Source organism: Erpetoichthys calabaricus, chromosome 8 (genome assembly GCF_900747795.2).
Source record: "Erpetoichthys calabaricus chromosome 8, fErpCal1.3, whole genome shotgun sequence".
Lineage (NCBI taxonomy): Eukaryota > Metazoa > Chordata > Cladistia > Polypteriformes > Polypteridae > Erpetoichthys > Erpetoichthys calabaricus.
Genome location: NC_041401.2, coordinates 102,549,143 through 102,570,946, shown reverse-complemented (window position 1 = coordinate 102,570,946; position 21,804 = coordinate 102,549,143). Strand labels below are relative to the sequence as shown.

Here is a 21,804-nt window from a genome sequence, read left to right as displayed (position 1 = left end):
CATCCTTTACTCTTAGGCTCTGATCGAATCTTGTGCTACAGAGGGTTCTCTAGCAAAAGACCCCAACATCCGAGTGGTTACTTTGTATGATAATGAGGAGGTAAGTAGATTATCTAGGAAGCATGACACAGTTCATTACATTTGCTTAGGTGGAATGGATTCTAAGCGTGTTCTATTTTCCCTTGTCATTCCTTTCCTGTAGGTTGGGTCAGAAAGTGCTCAGGGTGCAATGTCATCTCTGACGGAGATAGTTCTGCGCCGCCTGGCTTGCAGCTTCAAGAACCTAACAGCTTTTGAGGAGGCTATCCCTAAGTCTTATATGATCAGTGCAGATATGGCTCATGCTGTGCATCCTAACTATCAGTAAGTATGTTAGGCTGTGTGGTGTAGCGGGTCCACAGCTCACGTCAAAAAGGCCATTTTTTAAAATAAATAATCGCAGCACTCGCGGCTTAGCGAGGGGGCATGGTAGTGTGGCGGAGCGGTTCCCGCGTGATTTGTGATGCGGACAGTCCTCGCTTATGTGCACAGGTGAGGTGTCGTCCGCATCCATAATTGGTGCTGGGAGGTGCTAATTGCCACATCTGATCCATATCCCCGTAATAAATAGAAGCGCGAGGCGGCTAGAGGGGAGGAAAAAAAAAAAAACGGAGGTTATGGAGGAAGGTAGCTGGAAGTTAAGGAGCCGGTGTGTGCAGGAGAGAAGGAGAGCAAGCAAGCGCAGGCTCGCGCTGTATGCAGGCAGCTGTGAAAGGCGAGCCCGAGTAGGGTGTTTGGCCGGCACCCGAGGGCCGACGGTAGTGGTCGCTCCTGCTGTGCGTTTGTTTGGAGCAGGAGTGACCAGGAGGAGGTTGGCTCATTGCAGCGAAGGCAGCATAAGTCGGAGATTTGGAGTAGATTCCCCAGCGTGAGTGTCCTGGCCGTTGGGGGAAGCCAAGTCTCTGTCTGGTAGGGGCTAAACGAAGCCAGGGATTGGGAGGCCACCAGACCAGTTGAGCAGAAGAAGGTCAGCTGCAGCTAGGGTGACTCCCCTGGTGCATAGCCTGGACGGGAGAAGCAGGGGAGTCACCAGTAGAAAGGCACCGGGTTGATTTTAAAAAGACAGCTTCAAGCCATTGTTTTAACCTCGTTGTTTTTGAAAGATTTTTTTTTCTATTGTGTTTTTAACCTCCACCTATCACTCATTTTTATGGATTATTTATTTAATAACTTATTTGAAGATTTGATACACTGCACTTTATTTAATGAGGACTCATTGTTTTTGTTTACTGTTTTAATAAAAGCACTTTGCACTTTTTGCACCATCCCCTGTCTTTTTTGTGCCTCACTGTCTAGCCCAGGGGTGGGCAGATTCAGTCCTGGAGGGCCGCAGTGGCTGCAGGTTTTTGTTCCAACCCAGTTGCTTAATTAAAAAACAATACTTGTCAATTATTTAATTTCATGGCTTGCTAGTGCTTTAACTCTGCCATGTCAAGTCATTCTCATATCCTAGATTTTGTTTCCTTTCTAAGGATATCATCCAAATGATTTGAAGTCTAAAATAAATGAGTAATTCTCAGTTCTTCACTTTTTTCTCTTCACTTTCCTTCCAAGTAGTTGGTTTCTTTTGTCATTTGCATCTTATTGCTAATAAGGAGCAATTAAAAACCAAGACTACAGCTGTTTAAGACTAAAATAAGTAATAAGGGTTCAACATCTTAACGAGTGAAAAAACTAAAGTGAAGCAGAAGTGTTACTTGAGCAATAAGTGCTTCTTATTAAGCAATTGGGTTGGAACAAAAACCTGCAGCCACTCCGGCCCTCCAGGACTGAATCTGCCCACCCCTGGTCTAGCCCATCGGTGACATTACCGACGATGTCGGGTTCAGAGCTCCCAGAAGCTGAATGGGAGCATGGAGTAAAACCTGCATCATCACAGGCTGCTACACTTATGTTCCATTCAAATTCAATATTTAATGTTTTTGTGGTAAATAGACAAGTCAAAAATATATTCTGTATAGTGCAGGAAATTCTATGTGCCACTAGAGAGATGCAAAGTACACATTAAGGGGTACAGAGTACCTGCCACACTTAGCAGAAGTGGGTAATATGTAGGTGGAACTATTCAATTCCCCTTTTGATTTAGCATTTTTGTCTGGAAGCTAAATTAATTGTTGCTGCCTGATTGTGAGGAAGTTGAAAATTTACAATAGAGAATAATGAAATGTCATATGTTTTGAGTTTGAATTTGAGAGCACTGTGAAGTGTCACTATGTGAAAAGCAAAAGTGTTTTTAGCCTCTCTCTTTTCAGTATGGTGCGATATAGTTGGCAGTACATTACAATTTTCTGTAAGAAGGTTGTCTAGTTTATTTCTAATTTGAAGACAAAGCATTCAGCTTATACTTTTATAAGATATCACACACATGTGCAAGCCAATAATGCACACTTACATTCCTTTTACGGAGTTGGCTTACTTAGTGTCCCAAACTGTAAGCATTTTGTGGTTTTGTTGAGTGTCCTGTTATGTAGGCAGTGAAGCTAACAAAATGCTGTACTCTGCAAACTTGTAAGGTTGGGGACCACGCCATTCTTAAATTGTGAGCCAACAACAAAACTCCTACCCTCTAATCCTGGCATAATAATATTGAATTGGAATCTTGCTCATTTTTCACTTTCAGCAGCAAAACAAAAATTAGAACAGTGGTTCCAAACTTGTATGTGTGGGAATACAGTACCGTTAATTTTTAATATAGTATAATGTAGAATATAATGTGCATCAATTTGTAGGCTTACAGTTGTTCAAGTGTATTAGCCTATTTTAATATAAATCCTAGCGTCATTGAACAAGCCATTATTTCCACAGTTCAAAACACTTTAATTATTCAAATAAATGTAACTCATTTGCATGGACACATGTAAACATGTTCGTGCCGCTGCTTGCTACTGAGCATTCTGGTGCAAATCCCTGATTGGTCTTGCTCCATGTGAATTCATCTCCGTGTTGTTTTTTTCTGTGAGTATGCAGTTTTTTCTCCTATGTCCAGAGGCATGAGTGAATGTGCCCTTTAAATTAACTGGTGTTGAACTGGGGTAGATGTGGCCAGTGCATCTATGGCGAGCTTCAGATTCCTATGAACTTAACAATGTATTAAGCAAGTTTAGTATATGGATGGATTATAAACAATAGTATATTTTCATTAGTTTTATTGTAAAAGCAACAATATACACTGAAATATTGTGCAGATCATATCCTTAGTTCTGTGCATTGAGTTTACAGACTTACTGTAAATTCCAATTTATATTGCTTAGAAATGCAATATGATTTTTTTTATGCCGATCCCACAATCCTCTGAATTACCTTTTTGTCTTATTGTGGTTGTGATACTATAACACACATCACTACCAATGAGGGCACATTTTAAAGTGAAAAGATTATTGTGCATTTCTTCAGCTCCAATGCCAATGAATATTGGGAAACCAAGAAATTTGATTTTGCTGACAGCAGCACAACCCCCCCCCCCCCCCCCACTATTACTTCCCCACTGTCTTCTAAAATCCACTATGAACAATTTTCTTTTGGTGATGTTCACAGGCAGCTTTTTATTGGTATATTTTGTCAAATAGGCCACTTTAAATTATTGATTAATAAGTGGCATCTTTTTGAATTTGCTGTGCAGTTTAGTCAATGAATTGTGAGCTGTGTAGTTTAAGTAGAGGATTAGCAATGTTTTACTTCAGATCTGTCTCTTTTAAAACACAAATCACTAGAGTTTTGGATCAAAATGAAAAGTTGACTAATTGTATAACCCTGACACAGTTGCTTGCATTGTCAATTTTTATTATTTATTTTGTCAAGAGGTCAAGATGGTGTATGCCAAATTAATCAGACAAAGTAACAACCAAACAAATAAAAAAAAAAATGCTTACTTCTTGATAAGCCCATGTTTTACAGTAACTTCCTGCGTCACACTTCCACAATAAAGAATATACAATGCATAATGTGTAATGTGTTTAATCTCCTAATGCCAAGGAGGTAACTTTCTTCTGTTAGATTAAAACTTTAACGCTCCAACGACACTTTTTTCTTAATCATTTATTTATTTATCTTTTTAAGGGACAAGCACGAAGAAAATCACAGACCAATGTTCCATAAGGTATGTAGCACACCTTGCCAAGCCCAAGGCCCTATGTATCAACCATAGTGTGTATGTTCAATATCATATTGGGGAAGAATGAAAAAGCCACTAAATTGTTTAATACGAAATAAGCCATTTATGATATAATGTTGCGGTGGGCTGGCGCCCTGCCCGGGGATTTGTTCCTGCCTTGTGCCTTGTGTTGGCTGGAATTGGCTCCAGCAGACCCCTGTGACCCTGTGTTAGGATATAGCGGGTTGGATAATAACTGAATGACTGACTGACTGATATAATGTATTTTACTAAGTGAGAATCATCTCAAAGTACTTTAGAAGTACAGAGTGGAGCCAATTTTTACATTTGAAGAACTGGCTGGTAATATGGAAGGTAACATACCGGTATTTGATTTTAAACACTGCTTGTTCAGTCCCTACATCCTTACTAAATGTAGTTAACCAGCCTGTGTTTCAGTTACAAAAAAGGTATGTGACATGTATATACTTTCAAGTCTCCTCAGAACAGTAACAGTGATACAATGCCAACAAAATGACAAATAAATAAACAGCATACATAGAGTTTGAAGTATTATACATACAATTATATATAAATATGTATTCATTATTTGTACTGTATGTATATGTAGGGATAAGGACAGTTTTTATTATTATGACTGGCTGTTCAGTAACCTTTTAGCCAGTGTATAGAAACTGTCACTGAATCTACTACTGTGAATAGTCCTGCATTCTTTGCCAGAAGGAAGAAAAGCAGCTGTACAGGATGGTTAATGTCTTTAATAAGACTATGTAACTTTCTATGGTAGTGTGAGTTATATTCTATGTGTCCTTTATAGAAGGCCATAATATTCTGTGCCTCCTTCACCACCCTTTGCAGTGCTTTACAATCTTGAGCTAAGCATGTGTCATATCATGATGTTATGTAGTTGAGGACTGTGCACCTGTCGAAGCTAGTGAAAAAAGATCACGATTTGAGCTTTCTGGAGACATTTGAAGAAGTATAGGGGTTAGCGAGCTTTCATGACAATAGCTGAAATGTGTTGTAAACACTTCAGTTCATCAAGAAATTTTAAGCCTTATGATCCTCTCAACATCATCTTCTCCTGTGCAGATAGGAGTGTGGTCTGTCTCCTGCTTCCTAAAATCTACGACCGGTCCCTTGGTTTTGCTTGCATTAAAAGGATTTTTGTTCTGGCACAACTGTGTCAAAAGGTGGACATCTTTTCTGTATGTTTTCTCATCATTGTTGTAATCATGCCTATGGCACTGGAGTCATAAACAAATTCAAGGAAAGAATGTGGGTTGTGCTTGGCCTGATGGTCATGGATAAACAAGAAATACGGAAGTGGGGATTAGCACAATACCCTGAGGAGCACCTGTGTTGAGGATCAGCATGGAGGATGTGATGCTTGCAATCTACACATGATGAGATCTGTTGGTTTGAAAGTCCACAATCCAGCTGTAGTGAGTGGCACCAAGTCCCAAATCAAAGAGCTTTGTAATTAGGTTTGACGATACAATAATTTTAAATGTCTGTCTCTAATTTATAAACAAGACATTGTTTGCCAGTATGGTATGATGTGCAAAGGATGTGCATTCTGGGGGTGGCCCAGACTATTTGGAATATCTTTATAATGTTTCTCAGCACCAGTCTCTCAAAACCACTTTATCCCTATTGAAATGAGTATCACCGCGCTGTAGTCATTCAGGCAGTCCACTTCTGTTTTCTTAAGCACAGAGCCACCTTGGGTAAAAACGGCAGTCTTAAATACAGTAATAATAGTAGTAGTAATTATAATAAAAGTAATAAAATTGTTCATTTAGTAGGCCACTGTCCGGTATTTCATTGTTCATTTTTCCCACCCCCCACACTATTTTTGCTGGCTTTATGAAAGTTAAACAGGTTGGCTTTATTTTGGACTTGTGGCTTCATTGTATATACAGTAGATCTGCTTTTTAAGTTTAAATTTAATTTGTTGTACTTTCAGTCTCTAAAATTTAATGTGACGGCTGTCTTTAACCCTTAAGAGAAGGATGTTTGCCTTTGGTTTTTAAACTAGAAGTGTAACATACACTCTTGACCTATTACCTTAGTGAGCAGTTTGATTGTTTTTGAAACAGTGAAGAATATTGAATTCTGAAGGTTTACCAAGCTCCCTACCATTGTTCATGTATTTATGTGAAAAGTGGTGCAAAAATAGAGTTCAACGACTAGAATAGTGAGAACATTTGCTCACCTCTAGATTTTTACATTTTTCTGCCACTGTAGGATAGGGTTGTTCATTTCTGTGGTTATGGTTAGGCATTTACAGTATTTCAGATTAGATCACCAGCCTCTGCTGAACTGCTGCTAACACACACTTCTGCTTTTCTAGGGCCCAGTGATCAAGTTCAACAGCTGCCAACGGTATGCCACTACAGCAGTCACAGCCTCCATTATCAGGGAGATTGCCAAGATGGTTAACGTGCCCTTGCAGGTATTTCACCAGAAACATAAGTTAAACATGCTTATTTAAGATGTTGTTGTTGATATAAAACTATAAGGAAATATTTTTTCTTCAAGTGAAAAATTGAAAGAGCTAATTCTCTTTATTCACAGGAATTGATGGTGAGAAACGACAGTCCCTGTGGAACCACCATAGGCCCAATCATTTCATCCAAATTGGGTCTACGGGTGCTTGATCTAGGTTGCCCACAGCTGGCCATGCACTCAATCCGAGAGATGTGCTGTACTTCTGGAGTGTACCAGACCATCACCCTGTTCAAGGTATGGTGGTCTTGCACGTAGTAGTTCTTGGTGGGTGAGTTAAAACACACAAGCTTGATTTTTTAAAATTATTTTGCTTCAGTCTATATCGGTGGTTCTCAGCCTGTGGCACATGTACCACTTGTGGTATGTAATGAGTTTCGGGTGGTATTATGTGAGGGGACATTCAAAAAAAAATTGGGTGTGATGAGCACAAGTAAAGTTTGGTGAAAAGGAAGAGAGAAGGAGGGAAACTAAATTTTTCCTTATTAACACATTTATCTGTTCACGGAAGGGTTTTGAAACAAAAAAAAATACCTGACTTGTGCTTAATTCACAGCATGACAAATCAGCTGTCAGTCTTGGTCATTTTTACTTGCAGAGTCGGGCATTTGAATGAGGGAGTTGGAATGATGGCCAGGTTAAAACAGCACCATACATAGATTTGATAAATGAGCAGAGACTTTGTATTCATCCTCTGATTGTAAAGAACATGGCTACAGTTGTGCATCCATCCACACATGTCCCATTCAGACCAATGTGTAATGCATTGTTGGAAGTAAATAATCTCGGAGATGCATAGTTAGAAGGACTACTAATACATAATACAAAATTGCTTAAGTCAAATCAGGAAACACTGCATTTATGTCATTTGTTATGTCTTTGCAATCAAATTAACGTTCACTGCTATAACAAATAAAATGTGCCAAACAAACATTTATTTATATAGCACATTTTCATACAAATGATGTAGCTCAAAGTGCTTTACATGATGAAGAAAGAGAATAGAATTAAGGAACACTAACATAGAATAAAAGTAAGGTCCGATGGCCAGGGAGGACAGAACAAACAAAAAAAACTCCAGACGGCCAGAGAAAAAAAAAAAATCTGCAGGGGTTCCTAGGCCACGAGACAAATGACACATAAATGGATGGAAGAGGAGCAAATGGGACACAGCCTTCAGTTATGAGTAACTAGCCATCCCCCACAGCTCAGCCCGTGAATTAGTGAAACAGGACAGTGAGGAGGGCCCAGCCCAGCTCTCTACTCCTGACGTCACTGTTCCCCCTCCCCTGCAGTCTCTGTCTCGGATTATCACGAATATGTTTCGCTCCTGCAAGCGAAATATGATTCTTAGCACAATAAGAGAAGTCGCAAAATCAACCGGAATGTTCAAGCAAATTATTTAAAAAAAAAAAAAAAATCTGTTAAGTAGTTCTCTCATTCACTAACTAAGTGGAGTTAAGGTTACGCCCCAAGGCAGATGCGTGAGTGAGGAGGGCCCCCTCCCTGTACATACAATCAGGTCTAAAAAAAAAAAAGTATAACAAATTTCGCACTTGGACCACGAAATTTTTAAAACCGTTTCTTAGCGAGCACCTATGAGCCAAGGGTAAACCTACATTTCCAAATTTCAAGTTCCAAGTCCTCATGGTTCGGGAGATTTCGTGATGAGTGAGTCAGTGGTATTTGGCTTTTATATATATATATATATATATATATATATATATATATATATATATATATATATATATATATATATATATATATATATATATATATATATATATAGATTACTGCCATTCAATTCAGTGGCAAATTCTGGATTAGTACACAGGCATAAGTCATAACACAGTCTGATCAGTTATGTGAGGCAGCTTGAGAACAACAGTATTCTGAAATAATAATCTTAAATTGACCAGTTTAATTTAATAGTAATAATAGAGTTTATTAACAAAGGTCGATTTGAAGTCCCAACAACTCTAAAAATGGAAGGAAAGATTTGGAAAATTAAAGCTTTAAGAGTTTATGACATTTCAATTTTGAGTTAATTGACTTGCCCATTAAGCGTTATCTTTGTAAGTGTTACCAAGCTAATGTCTGCTCCATGCACTGATGCAGTTTAATAACAGCAAATGTCACAAACCTGACAAAGTGATTTTTCTGACCAACCTAATTTGAAAGTGTCCTGTCATAAAAATAGATTTAAAGAATTTGTGTACATGAAAAAAATATCCTGAATTATTTGGTATTCACTAATTCACATGGCAGTGATATAATAATGTTATAATTGTGTATTGTTAGATTTAAGCAGTGTTTATTTTCAGTTAATAGAAACTTTAAATTTAGTACATGTACATTGTAAGATAAATCAAGTAGGTCACGATGATCAAATCATTTTTTTTATAAACCCTATGCTGAACTACCCCAAAGGCAATAAAATCCCTCCATTTGTTCCTGGGAGAAAATCCCCCCTCATTTCCACTTGAAATAAAGAGGCTGAACTGTATAGTTTTTGTTAATTAAATGTATGAAAAGTTTACCCCTTTTAATTTGTATTCCTATCAAATGACAGTATACACACAGTATGGTATAATGTATGATGTAAACATCATAATACATTATACATCATACTTTAAAAGTTAATTAAGAAAAACACTAGGTGTTCATAAGAAAAATTTAATGCACATCACTCAAATACTGTCTGTAATACCTTTTATTGTATTGGAAATATTACCTTTAATTTTTTTTTACCTAATAATAGTTCAGTATTTAACATTTTAACACCAAAACAAAATAGTAATACTTCAAAACATGTAAATTGCCTGGGTGGGGTGGTACACCAAGATAAACGTTTGAGACCCCCTGGCTTAGAGGGTTGCTAGTCTTGTCTCCTCTTTTTTTTTTTTTATCAATCACCGGCACTTTTTCATTGAGTGTCTTGCTCACCATAATTTGTTTGCTGTCTTCCAGGGCTTTTTTGAACATTATCCTGCAGTGAGTCACTGTGTTCAGGTGGACTAGACACACAGACACTCATTGTACTGAAAACGTCTCTCCCTTCTTTGAGATGACAACTATTGGCTCACGTAAACCAGCTGCCCTGCATCTCAAGCATTGATGGAGTAAACTCTTACCAGCCTGTAGGACTTTGCTTTCTACATGTTTTCCAATTAAATCTATTAATAAATATTTTTGATAAACCTATGGCCTTTGTTTCTTTTGCAGTTGGTACTGGTAATAGACTATGCCAGGCAGTTGATTCTTGATCCTTACAAGATAGATTTGATATTTATTTAGTCGAATGTTATTATTTCACAATCAAGGTATATTTTCATTTGCTGTGGTAAATTGTGTTCCTAAGTGAAGTGTTTATTATAAATTAAAAAAAATATATCATGCTTCAATTATGATTTAAAATGGGTCTATGAGGCCTCAGTCTAAATATAAAAATAAACGCCTTAAGACAGGGGTGTCCAACTCCAGTCCTGGTGGGCCACAGTGGCTTCAGGTTTTCATTTTAACCATCTCCTTAATTAGTGAGACTTTTTGCTGCTAATTAACTTGTTTTACTTAGTTTTAATTGATGTGATTCAGACCCCTTAGTTGTTTCTTTTTCCTTAATGAGCTGCCAAACAATAAAGAGAAACAAAACAAGCCCCCACATGACCAGCTAACCTGAAAATAAAGAAAGGTGAAGGTCTGAGTCATGTTGGTCTGCTCAGGTCACCAAAGCATTGTGACAGTGGTCTTAGAAAAAAACAGAAAGTCTGCTATGGTAGAATGAGAGCAACAACAAGTCATGATCTCATATATATTTCTCTTCTGGTTCGTCCTGCTTCCGCTTCAAAACAGGTCCCACCCACACACAGCCGACACTTTCTCGATTCCTATTCGTCCTCCCCCAAACTCTTCCCCACATTCTTCCAGTGCGATTCCTGCAACAAAACTTTTCAAACGCGAACCTCACTTGCTAAACACAAGAAAAGGCATTCTTCCCAACAACTACATGAGTGCCAGAAATACAGTAAGAAGTTCACTACACGGGATTGTCTGATTAAACACAACAAAACTCATTCACAACTCTTGCAATGCGACAGCTGCAAAGCAACATTTCCAAACCAACGCAGTCTCAGCAGGCATACACACAATTCTCTTCCTGTTACCACAGGTACTTCTTCACCTAATTCCTGTCTTCCCGTCCAAGAGTACAACATTGGGACTCCAGACCAGCAGTGCAAACACTGTCATGCACTATACTGGCCTGCTGAGCGTAATACTGTACATCCAACAAGTACTTGAGGTGCTGCCACAACGGTAAAGTAGCTTTACTACCTTTGCAGGAGCCACCTGTGTCTTTACAACAGCTTCTTACACAGCAAACATCAGAAGCTAAAAATTATCGTGAACACATTTGAGAATACAACTCTTCTCTAGCATTTGCTTCCATGGGTGCACAGAAAACTCAACCTCCTGGCCACGGACCATACTGTTTTAAAATACACGGGCAAATTTATCACCAAATCTCTCCACTATACGCTAACACTTCTACCTCTCCAGGATATGGACAGTTGTATGTTTTTGACACCGCGCAAGCTACTGAAGTACGTTTACAAAATAAAGCAAACTCTGCATCAGCAAAAATGTACTTCTCCAGCTAGATTCCATGCTCAGAACCATCAACCCCTTCGCTAAATCATACAAACACATGCATGAAATCGCTCAGTCCAATCCAACGGCATCTGTATGAATGGTTTTCAAGGAAAACCCTGGGCAGGATTTAGGACTATACAATGCCCCAACATGTCACACCAATGTTGCAGCGATTTTCGTCGGAGAAGATGGCGAACCGCTTGCCGAAAGGGACATTCGCATCTATCCCATACGCAACTCCTGTAAACAGATTTCCACACTCAATATGAATTGCGATCCTATGGTTTACCCACTTTTATTCACTTACAGAGACATTGGCTGGCACAAAGATTTATAACATGTTCCCAATAAAAGAACCGCCAAGCGAATAAGGCTTACTCAATGCCAATTTTACGCATACAGATTAGCAATGAGGAATACATTTAGTATTTTGCACTCCAGCTGCAAACTATTCCAACAGTACGTCGTAGATGTGTGTGTTAAAATGGAGGGCGCGCGTCTCAACTATCTCAGATTACATCAACAAGATCTGCGCATGGAACAATACAAAGGACAATCAGACGCACTGCAAGCAAACGCTGAAAATAACAATGTACGTGTAGGCAAAATGATCAATATTACCGTCCACATTTCCAGGAAGTCCAAGATACATGCAACAAAACTATCAGGATGCCATGGCCATCGTACGTAAATTCGGAAAGCCTGATTTATTTATCACTTTCACATGTAATCCTGCTTGGCCGGAAATTCTACATACACTTTTGGATACCCAAAGACCAGAGCACAGACCTGATATCGTAGTACGAGTAGATCTTTCGACTCATTATCTGTCGTCTCCACCAAAACACCTATTCACAACTGCGTCTTTCAAGAAGTATTTATTTCTTCTTGATTTCTGAATTCCTTTCTCACCGTTTTCTGTTCCTATTCTTACACCGCCGTATGCTACGGTGGGCTTCGGCTAGTATTTAATAACGGCTTTAATTAACAGCAAGAATTGGCTTCTCATTAAGAAACTGGTTGGAGTGAAATTAGCTGGGGTTTGACGTTCCAATTTAGCTGGTCATTTGTTGGCTCGTTTCACATCTCATTTCTGTTTGGCTGCCATTTAATAAAGAAACAAATCAATTCAGAGGACTTAATCCTTAAAAACAGGGCTATTAAAATAATGGGAAAGGGAGTTAATTAGCAGTGAAAACTACTCACTGATTAGGAAAAGGGTTAGAATGAAAACCTGCAGCCAATGCAGCACACCAGGACCAGAGTTGGATACCCCTGCCTTAAGACTTACAGAATATGTAAATTTTCAAGTCAGGAATATTGTAAACTATTGATTTCATATTGTAAAACAGTGTGATCATGTCATTTTCTCAGGAAAAAAAATATTTTTCTGAGATTCTACCAATTTAAAAGAAGTCTAGCTATACTTAACATCTCATTTTCTATCTCACCTCATGGCAACTTTTCATCCCCAATGATGTTGTTTTGGCTTGTTTAATGAATGCTGCAGTTGACTGGAGTGTTATGGGGAAAATACTTCTTAAGATTGAAGCTAATAAGCTGTCATATTATATCAGCAAAATGTCCGCCTCTGAAGAAGTAGAAAGACAATGCTTGGTTACACAGTTTCAGACACTAACGTGTTTTTTTTTGCTTTTTTTACTTTCTTATTTACAGGGAAAATTCCACTCCTAATGGCCACTGTGAATGGAAACACGTACTTATCTTGTGAAGAATAGTGGTACAAATCTGTGAAGGAATGTATTATTTTCAATTTTTTTCTCGTCATAAAGATACCTCATAAACATGGAAGGCATGTTTTCTGAAATCAAAACCTTTGCTTTTTTAAAGTGGACTTACTTATTAGTTTTTGCCTTAAGACTTACAGAATATGTCGTTTTTCAAGCTAGGAATATTGTCAACTATTTATCCATGCCTTAACATTTCCCGTTGTAGTTTTTGGGCTTTTGTTTTCACATGAAATTGTGTGACACACTTCCATTATATTGGGGTACAGCACCAGATATACAGAATATAGAAATGGATCCAGCTGAGTCGAGTGGCACATAAAAGGTTGACGAACGGAAAGGTAGCATAACATTTGTGTCCTAACGGTTGTTGCCTTCTGTCTCAGTGTGTGTAGTGCAGAAGGAGATAGGATCATCACTAATTTGCAGACAAATCTCGGTCTGGTTGATATTTTCCCTCCGCCTGGACACTCCGCTTCTCTGCCTCTGATACCCAGTTATTCGAGTAGCAGGTCTCGATGGAGTCTAGCTGTTACACACTTGTGGCAGCGCTATTGTTTTATTATTTATTGTAGTGGACCTTGGACCACTGTATCTTTTGCTAAAGCCGTGTCATGTCTTGTGCATGTGTTTTAAGCAACATTCTCAGGCTTGGATAAATCCTGTGTTTCACCTCCATGGTCTGTCTCCAGCCATGGTTTCTCATTCATTCCTGCTACTTGACCCTTATCTCCGGCTTTCTTTTTTGCTAAGGCTCTGTAACTTGGTGTCTTTTTGTTCTGCTGTGCACAATACTTCAAGCCTGGATTTTTCATGCTTGCTGGCTACTCTGCCATTTTCAGTTTTGTCACATGCTAATGCTCCATGACTCCTGTTTTGGCCTTCTGTTGTGCGGCTGTGCCACAGCTCCATAGATTCTGTAGGATGTCTCCAGTGGTCTAATACTTGTCTCCTTGTGGCTATTAAAGTATTCTTTTGCACTTGTTCAACACAGCTTGGGGTCAATCTGGTTTTCTCACTTCGCTTTTTCAGTTTTGGATTTCTCATGCAGTATGGCTTCCAGCTCCACAGCTCAGCTCCAATCTGGTGGTCTAATTAGTTTCAGCTTCTTTGCAATTCCTTGGCTTTTCTGATGAACTGCAGCTTAGATTTTGCATGTGATCTGACTGCTTAACTGCAGCTCATCTGTTCCCAGTTTTGGTTTTTGAGTAGTCTGCAGCTGTTCGAGGCCTGTTCAGGGTCATTCCTGCTCTTGTTCTTCTCATATGCCATTGCTCTTCGGATTGTTTCGTTTATTTTTACGCTATTTTAACTGCATTTTCTCATGCTTTTTGGCTAATATGCCTTGGCTCAGTGTTTCTTTTTTCATGCATTCCCATTCTGCAGTTCCATCAGGGGCCTCATGCTTTAGTTTTGTGGTTTTTCCGTAGCCCCTGTTTTTCTTGCACTCTGGATTACAGCTTGGCTGTACTCTTTTTCTGTCTTGTTGTGCTCCATTCTTCCTCTAATTTTAATCTCCTTTGTACCCTCAACTGAGACTCTTTCGTACATTAACTCCAGTGCCACTATGTCAGGTTTCGATTTCTAATATCCTCTAAGTTTCAGCTGAAGTTCTCTGATATCCTTGAAATCTTCTTTAGTCTGGTTTTCTTATTAGTTTCAGTTTGTTCAGTATTTCTGGGAGGAATTTTGTCATGCACTCCCAACTCTCTTTTCTCGTACATCAGGCTACTTTACACCAAAATCTCGGCCCTAGTTCATGTTTTCTGATGCTTTCTAGAAGCTGTGTCTTCCTGCCTACAGGTTTCCTCATATTCTTCAGCAGCCTCAGTTCAGCTTTTCTCTAGTGCTTCAGTTTTGTGGTTTCCCTCTTGGCTGAGCTCCACTCTAGTCTGGTTGTCTGTTTAGTTCCAGCTCTAATGTGCTCCAGTCCCCGTATTTTATCACACACTTATTACTTACTCCATGTTCTGTACTCCATATCAGCTGATCTCATGTTTTGTACTACATTGGAAACTTTTATGTGCATGAGATCCATGACTTGCCCCCTTTCTTGTTAGTTCCATATTCTTACACATCCTTTGGTTTTCTCATGTGCTCCAGTTTAGAGTTTTCATTCATTCTGTCAGCTTAACTCTAAATATAATTTCAGGTTACTCTGGCACAGGTACTCCAGCTCAGGTTTTTGTTAGCTGCCTGGTCTCCGTAGCTTTGATTCTGTGTATGTGAGTCTTTTTGTACCCATTTTAGTTTCTGCAGGATGTTCCCACATTTTCTAACTGTTTTGCCTCCGCTTTGGGATTTTCAGGCATTCCGACTGCACAGTCTAGTTCAGATCTCGTAACACTTTTAGGTTGACTTGGCTTCTGTTATGTGATGGATATTCATGACTCGGCACTTGTCTGCTGGCCGTATTAGTTCTAGCTCCTTACCACTTCTTTAGGTTTTCTTAGGTGCCCAGTTCCCATTTCTCCCTTGTATCTTCACTTCTATTTCTCAATTCCACTTCAGGTCTTGTAATAGTCTCTAGATGTTATACCATTATTTGAATTCCAACATCTCTCCAGGTTCAGGTGGAAAATCATATACAGTCATATGAAAAAGTTTGGGAACCCCTCTTAATTCTTTGGATTTTTGTTTATCATTGGCTGAGCTTTCAAAGTAGCAACTTCCTTTTAATATATGACATGCCTTATGGAAACAGTAGTATTTCAGCAGTGACATTAAGTTTATTGGATTAAAAGAAAATATGCAATATGCATCATAACGAAATTAGACAGATGCATAACTTTGGGCAGAGATATTACATCAATACTTAGTTGTGCCTCCTTTTGCCAATATAACAGCCTCTAGACGCCTCCTATAGCCTTTGACGAGTGTCTGGATTCTGGATGGAGGTATTTTTGACCATTCTTCCATACAAAATCTCTCCAGTTCAGTTAAATTTGATGGCTGCCGAGCAAGGACAACCTGCTTCAAATCATCCCATAGATTTTCGATGATATTCAAGTCAGGGGACTGTGACGGCCATTCCGGAACACTGTACTTCTCCCTCTGCATGAATGCCTTTGTTTATTTCGAACTGTGTTTTGGGTCATTGTCTTGTTGGAATATCCAACCTCTGCGTAACTTCAATTTTGTGACTGATGCTTGAACATTATCCTGAAGAATTTGTTGATATTGGGTTGAATTCATCCAACCCTCAACTTTAACAAGAGCCCCAGTCCATGAACTGGCCACACAGCCCCACAGCATGATGGAACCTCCACCAAATTTGATAGTAGGTAGTAGGTGTTTTTCTTGGAATGTGGTGTTCTTCTTCCGCCCTGCAAAGCACTTTTTGTTATGACCAAATAACTCAATTTTTGTCTCATCAGTCCAAAGCACTTTGTTCCAAAACGAATCTGGCTTGTCTAAATGAGTATTTGCATACAACAAGCGACTCTGTTTGTGGCGTGAGTGCAGAAAGGGCTTCTTTCTCATCACCCTGCCACACAGATGTTCTTTGTGCAGATTGCACTGAATTGTAGAATGATGTACAGATACACCATCTGCAGCAAGATGTTCTTGCAGGTCTTTGGAGGTGATCGGTGGGTTGTCTGTAACCATTCTCACAATCCTGCGCATATGCCGCTCCTGTATTTTTCTTGGCCTGCCAGACGTGGCTTTAACAGCAACTGTGCCTGTGGCCTTCCGTTTCCTGATTACATTCTTTACAGTTGAAACTGACAGTTTAAACCTCTGAGATAGCTTTTTGTAGCCTTCCCCTAAACCATGAGACTGAACAATCTTTGTTTTCAGATCTTTTGAGAGTTGCTTTGAGGATCCCATGCTGTCCCTCTTCAGAGGAGAGTCAAAGGGAAGCACAACTTGCAATGGACCACCTTAAATACCTTTTCTCATGATTGGACACACCTGTCTATGAAGTTCAAGGCTTAATGAGCTAATCCAACCAGTTTGGTGTTGCACGTAATCAGCATTGAGCAGTTACATACATTCAAATCAGCAAAATTACAAGGGGACCCAAATTTTTGCACAGCCAGTTTTTCACATTTGATTTAGTTTCATACAACTAAATACTGCTTCATTAAAAATCTTTTGTTCGGGAAACACCCCAGTACTCAGATGTTCCTAGGAAATGAAAGACATACCACTGTTATCTTTTTTGTTAAAAGTAGAGTAAATTATTATGCAGGCTGAGAGGGGTTCCCAAAGTTTTTCATATGACTATCAAGTATGTATGCACAAATTAAAAGGAATGGCAAAATTGGTAATCCATATGTTTGTTGTTATATACTGTTCAAAATTATAACAGATATTATTTGTGTATTGGATTTTGCCTCAAGCTCCACTTTTTAGCTGTGTTCCAAACAAGTTATTTTGTTTCCTTCAGCTCCTTAAAACTCCTCAGGTTTCCTCAACACCAGGATTTCATAAAAAGAATGGGCCTAAATTTGTCAGGAGTGGGCCTAATTTTATTTGTATTACTGTTAAAGTTGCTGTAGTGACTCTAGGGTTCGGACCTGAGAGGAACACACTTATCAGGTGTCTGCAGACAGCCCAAGGGGGTGGGAACACCTAGAAAAGTTGGCTATAAAGCCATTCAATGATCAGTATCGAGGAGGGGTGCAGACAGAGTACTTCGATTGCATCACCCGGCTGTTAAACTCCATCAACCCAGATGTATAGCCCCTGGCAGGAGCAGGGGCAATAGTGTGGCATATGGGTTGTCTCTGATGGTGGAAGCAAGACCGAAAATGCTAATGGGCCTTTTTATGGCCACTCTTCAGCAACCAGCATAAAGAGGCAAATTCCATTCCTTCATCTCTCACATCACCCAAGGTCATTACACTGGTGGCTGTGGTTGGGAGAAGAACTGACTAAGAATCCCAAGGGGGAGGACTGGTTTATCTCTAATGCAAGTGGAACACAATGGCTCACTTCACACCCTTAAAAATAAAGGTGCCAGAGTGGTTCTTCAGGGCGATGTCACAGGGGAACCAGTCTGGGTTGCCATCCAAGTAAAGGTTCCAGAAAATACCTTTATGTATTTAAACCCATAAAAGACTCCATAATGTAAATATCCATAAATAGATGGTAACAGACTTGTGAAGTACAAATGGGTCATTGTTTTAAAAGGACTCTTGTGGCACACAATCACACAGGCCAAGTTCAGGTTTTCTTAATCTGTTAGTGTCCTGCTAGGTAGCCTACCATACATTAAAGATTTCAAGTCTTTTTTTTGTCTACAAGTAAGAAAGTTTTTCAAAGCACAAACATCCAACTTCATATACAAAGAACCCTTCCCAGAATGAAATGGTGCTTTGTCAAGAAATGGTTCTTTGAAGAATCACACAATCCAATAAAGAACCATTATTTTTAAGAGTGCAGGCAAGGCAAACCAGTTCACCTTGCACTCTTTGGGTGGAGTTTGTGCTACCCTTGGGATGAGTGTTTAAAGAGGAGGGCAGCATAGTGGCCCCATGGTCCAGACCAGATAGGGACACACTCCTCGGATGCCTGTGCAATGCCCAAGGAGGGTAGGAATACTTGGAGAAGCCGGTTAAAAAGAAGCAGGTATGGTGGAGGCACAGACACAGCACTTGCTGACCACTTCAATTGTGTCTTTCAGCTGCTAAAGCCCATCAGTCCAGATGTGTGGCCACTGGTAAGCTTCGGATGTGGACCTTGGCTTTGGGTCAGCTCATGGAGCTGGGTGAACAGCGTGGCATATGGGTTGCTTCTGACCCTGGGTGAGTGGAGTAAGGAGGATCCAGGTGGCATGAACTGATGAAGCAGCTTGAAGTGCGTGTCACCATAGAGCACCTGAGACAGTACAGAGTAATGGGGATTGTGGAAGAGAGGTGAAAAAGAGAGTGCAGGCAGGGTGGAATGGATGGAGAAGAGTGTCAGGAGTGATTTGTGACAAACGGATATTAGCAAGAGTGAAAGGGGAAGGTCTATAGGACAGTAGTGAGACCAGCTATGTTATATGGGTTGGAGACGGTGGCACTGACCAGAAAGCAGGAGACAGAGCTGGAGGTGGCAGAGTTAAAGATGCTAAGATTTGCACTGGGTGTGACAAGGTTAGATAGGATTAGAAATGAGTACATTAGAGGGTCAGCTCAAATTGGACGATTTGGAGACAAAGTCAGAGAGGCGAGATTGTGTTGGTTTGGACATGTGCAGAGGAGAGATGCTGGGTATATTGGGAGAAGGATGTTAAGGAAAAAAGGAAGTCCTAAGAGAAGGTTTATGGATGTGGTGAGAGAGGACATGAAGGTGGTGGGTGTAACAGAACAAGATGCAGAGGACAGAAAGATATGGAAGAAGATGATCTGCTGTGGCAACCCCTAACGAAAGCAGCCGACAGAGGAAGAAGTTTGAATGATTTTTGTTAACACTAATTTAAATACACAGACAAACGGTGAAGATAAGCTAACTGCTTACCTTTTGGTGATACATAAACCCACTGCAAGGCACACACGCCCAATCCGTTATAATTCTGAACAGTATATAACAAAAAACATATGGATGATCGTTTTGCCATTCCTTTTAATTTGTGCATGCATACTTGATACGTGCATTTCCAGTCTCCGAGTTGCCAACTGATTCTGTCCTCAATTAGATTATTTGATATTCCAACCACATACTGTTACCTGCTGTATCAATGAACCGCAAAGCTGCACACCTTACCGGCTGTAACAGATGTTCGAAATTTTAATACTGATTGAGTTTGTGACTCGTGGATATCAAACAACTTCATCGTCTGCTCGATCTTTTGACAATTGGCAGCACTGTGGCTGTAGATTTTCCAGCGTACTCCGTTGTAGCATCGGTAGCAAACCATCGCTAAAGTGAACACAGCTAGCGGCAGGGTTTTCACTCGCCTTTGGAGCGTCATCGAAATTTTCAGTGTCGACATCAGACTCTGGAACGTTTTGCAGTTCTGCTCACAGTATTTCCTTTCGCTAATAAAACCGAAAAGGGACATATTGTTCAAATCTATCTCACCGCGTTCACATTTCCCTCCAATGAGACCTACCTCTAGTAATAAATTCATTAAATTACTAGTTGATAGCGTCTCCCTAATGTCGTGTGTTTTGAGTGACTCTGATTGGTAACATTTGAAGTCAATCTTATTTTCTAAACTCCGTTACTCAGATGTATCCTGTATAATCGCCATCCGAATATGCACTTTCCTAGCAACAATTTATTTATGCTAGAGATGTATTTATTATTTATTTATATCCTTTTAAGCCACAGTTCTTCCTACATATATTCCAAATAATTTTAACAGTTTAACTCTTCCAGTGATAACGTTAACACTGGTGATTTTGCTAGTTAAGTTTATAATCTGATATTTTAATAAAGAGAAACAATGCAACTATATAGTTTAGGCAAATTTTTCTTTGAGAAAAAAAAATTAAAAAGCAAAGCTACACGATGGGTCAATGAGAAACGTGGGAGGGCTTTACAGTGGCGCCACGCCTACTCCACACGGTCTTGCGATTTCCTGCCGCTCCAATACTCCACCTCACGCTTTGTACGTTCTCTTTAGCTCCTCTTCCACGTGCTTGGCCCCGCCCCTCCGGTTAAGTTCGCGCATGCCCGAGGCTTTCTCTCTCTCGCTCTCGCTCTCGCTCTCTCTCTCTCTCTCTCTCTCTCACTCACTCATATATACACACTCCAGCTCCGCGGCAAAGGTTCTTCCATCCCGGGCTTTTTTTTTTTTAAATTGTGGTCCTTAATTTCCAGTCCGTTTTTTCCCTCCCGCTCCCACTTCAGTTTCTCGGCCAGCCGCCGCGGTAGCTCACTTGTGCACCTGCCAGGATTCCGACTCTCCAGCATCAGAACGGTTTTACGCGAAGATGAAGGCGTGAGTGGCGGGCGGAAAGATTCGCAAACATGGGGCACGCACGCCTGTGGACGGGCTTCTGCGTGTTAGCCCTGCTCGGCCATTTGGGCAGCACCGGCAGCAGATATGGTAAGAAATAATCATAATAATAATAATAAAGCAGGAGCCTGCAGGGCGGATGAAGGGGCGCCTACTGGGGTCCGTATGTCACCGAACCGCAGCAAGTGGCAGGGCTGTAAAAGAGTCTGGGGATGTGTCCCAGCGCAGATAGGAATCTGCACAGACGGATATTACCAATTCTGTTCAGTTTACAATCCACCTTTTGCGTGACCCGTGTGCATCCGTGCTGATTGGTAGCGCAACTCTTTAGCGTAGACATTCACTGACTGTCTCCTTGGTGACTTATTGAATGAGAGCAGGGTATTAAGTGATGAAAGGCAGAAGATGTTGGTGGGCCTGGCCCATGGTACCTGCTGTCCAGTGCTGTCCCATCAATCCCCCATAAACAGGTGCCACTGACTGAAGTAGCTTAGGTGATGTGACCCTGCCAGCTTTGGTGAAGTACACAACAGATGGCTTTTGTGACACCTGCATGCTTCCCAGCCCTACTCCTCCCCTTATTCCTTTACGGCGGTTTCCACACCTGGGATACTTTTCTGTTCAGAGCAAAAACAAACTCTGAATCCCTTGGATGTTATGCAGGTTGTGCTAACTTTTAATGGTGCCAAGGATCAAAGATGGCTCATGTGGCTTTTGGAATACATGGGCTGTGAGTTCACTTACTTTGAAGATGAAGCTGCATTCCTAATCAGTATTTTAAGTGAACAGAGAGAGAGAACTTGCTTTCTTAATCTGACAAATTTACTTGCATGACTGACCTGTCCTGT

General features: G+C 40.2%; 2 protein-coding genes across 3 annotated transcripts in view; both read left to right on the top strand.

The window, feature by feature from the left end:
- The window catches only part of dnpep (aspartyl aminopeptidase), a 37,082-nt gene extending 27,217 nt beyond the window's left edge, over positions 1 to 9,865 (top strand). For both annotated transcript variants that reach the window (XM_028807209.2, XM_028807210.2), the window contains exons 10-15: positions 17 to 100; positions 203 to 363; positions 4,096 to 4,135; positions 6,507 to 6,608; positions 6,731 to 6,898; positions 9,632 to 9,865. In XM_028807209.2, coding sequence (XP_028663042.1) covers positions 17 to 100; positions 203 to 363; positions 4,096 to 4,135; positions 6,507 to 6,608; positions 6,731 to 6,898; positions 9,632 to 9,682 — 606 coding nt within the window. In that variant the 3' untranslated portion in view covers positions 9,683 to 9,865. The remainder of the gene's footprint in view (positions 1 to 16; positions 101 to 202; positions 364 to 4,095; positions 4,136 to 6,506; positions 6,609 to 6,730; positions 6,899 to 9,631) is intronic.
- A 10,959-nt stretch (positions 9,866 to 20,824) lies between these two features.
- Positions 20,825 to 21,804, top strand: part of ptprna (protein tyrosine phosphatase receptor type Na) — a 125,146-nt gene continuing 124,166 nt past the window's right edge. Inside the window, exon 1 of the mRNA XM_051931067.1 lies at positions 20,825 to 21,046. Coding sequence (XP_051787027.1) covers positions 20,968 to 21,046 — 79 coding nt within the window. The 5' untranslated portion in view covers positions 20,825 to 20,967. The remainder of the gene's footprint in view (positions 21,047 to 21,804) is intronic.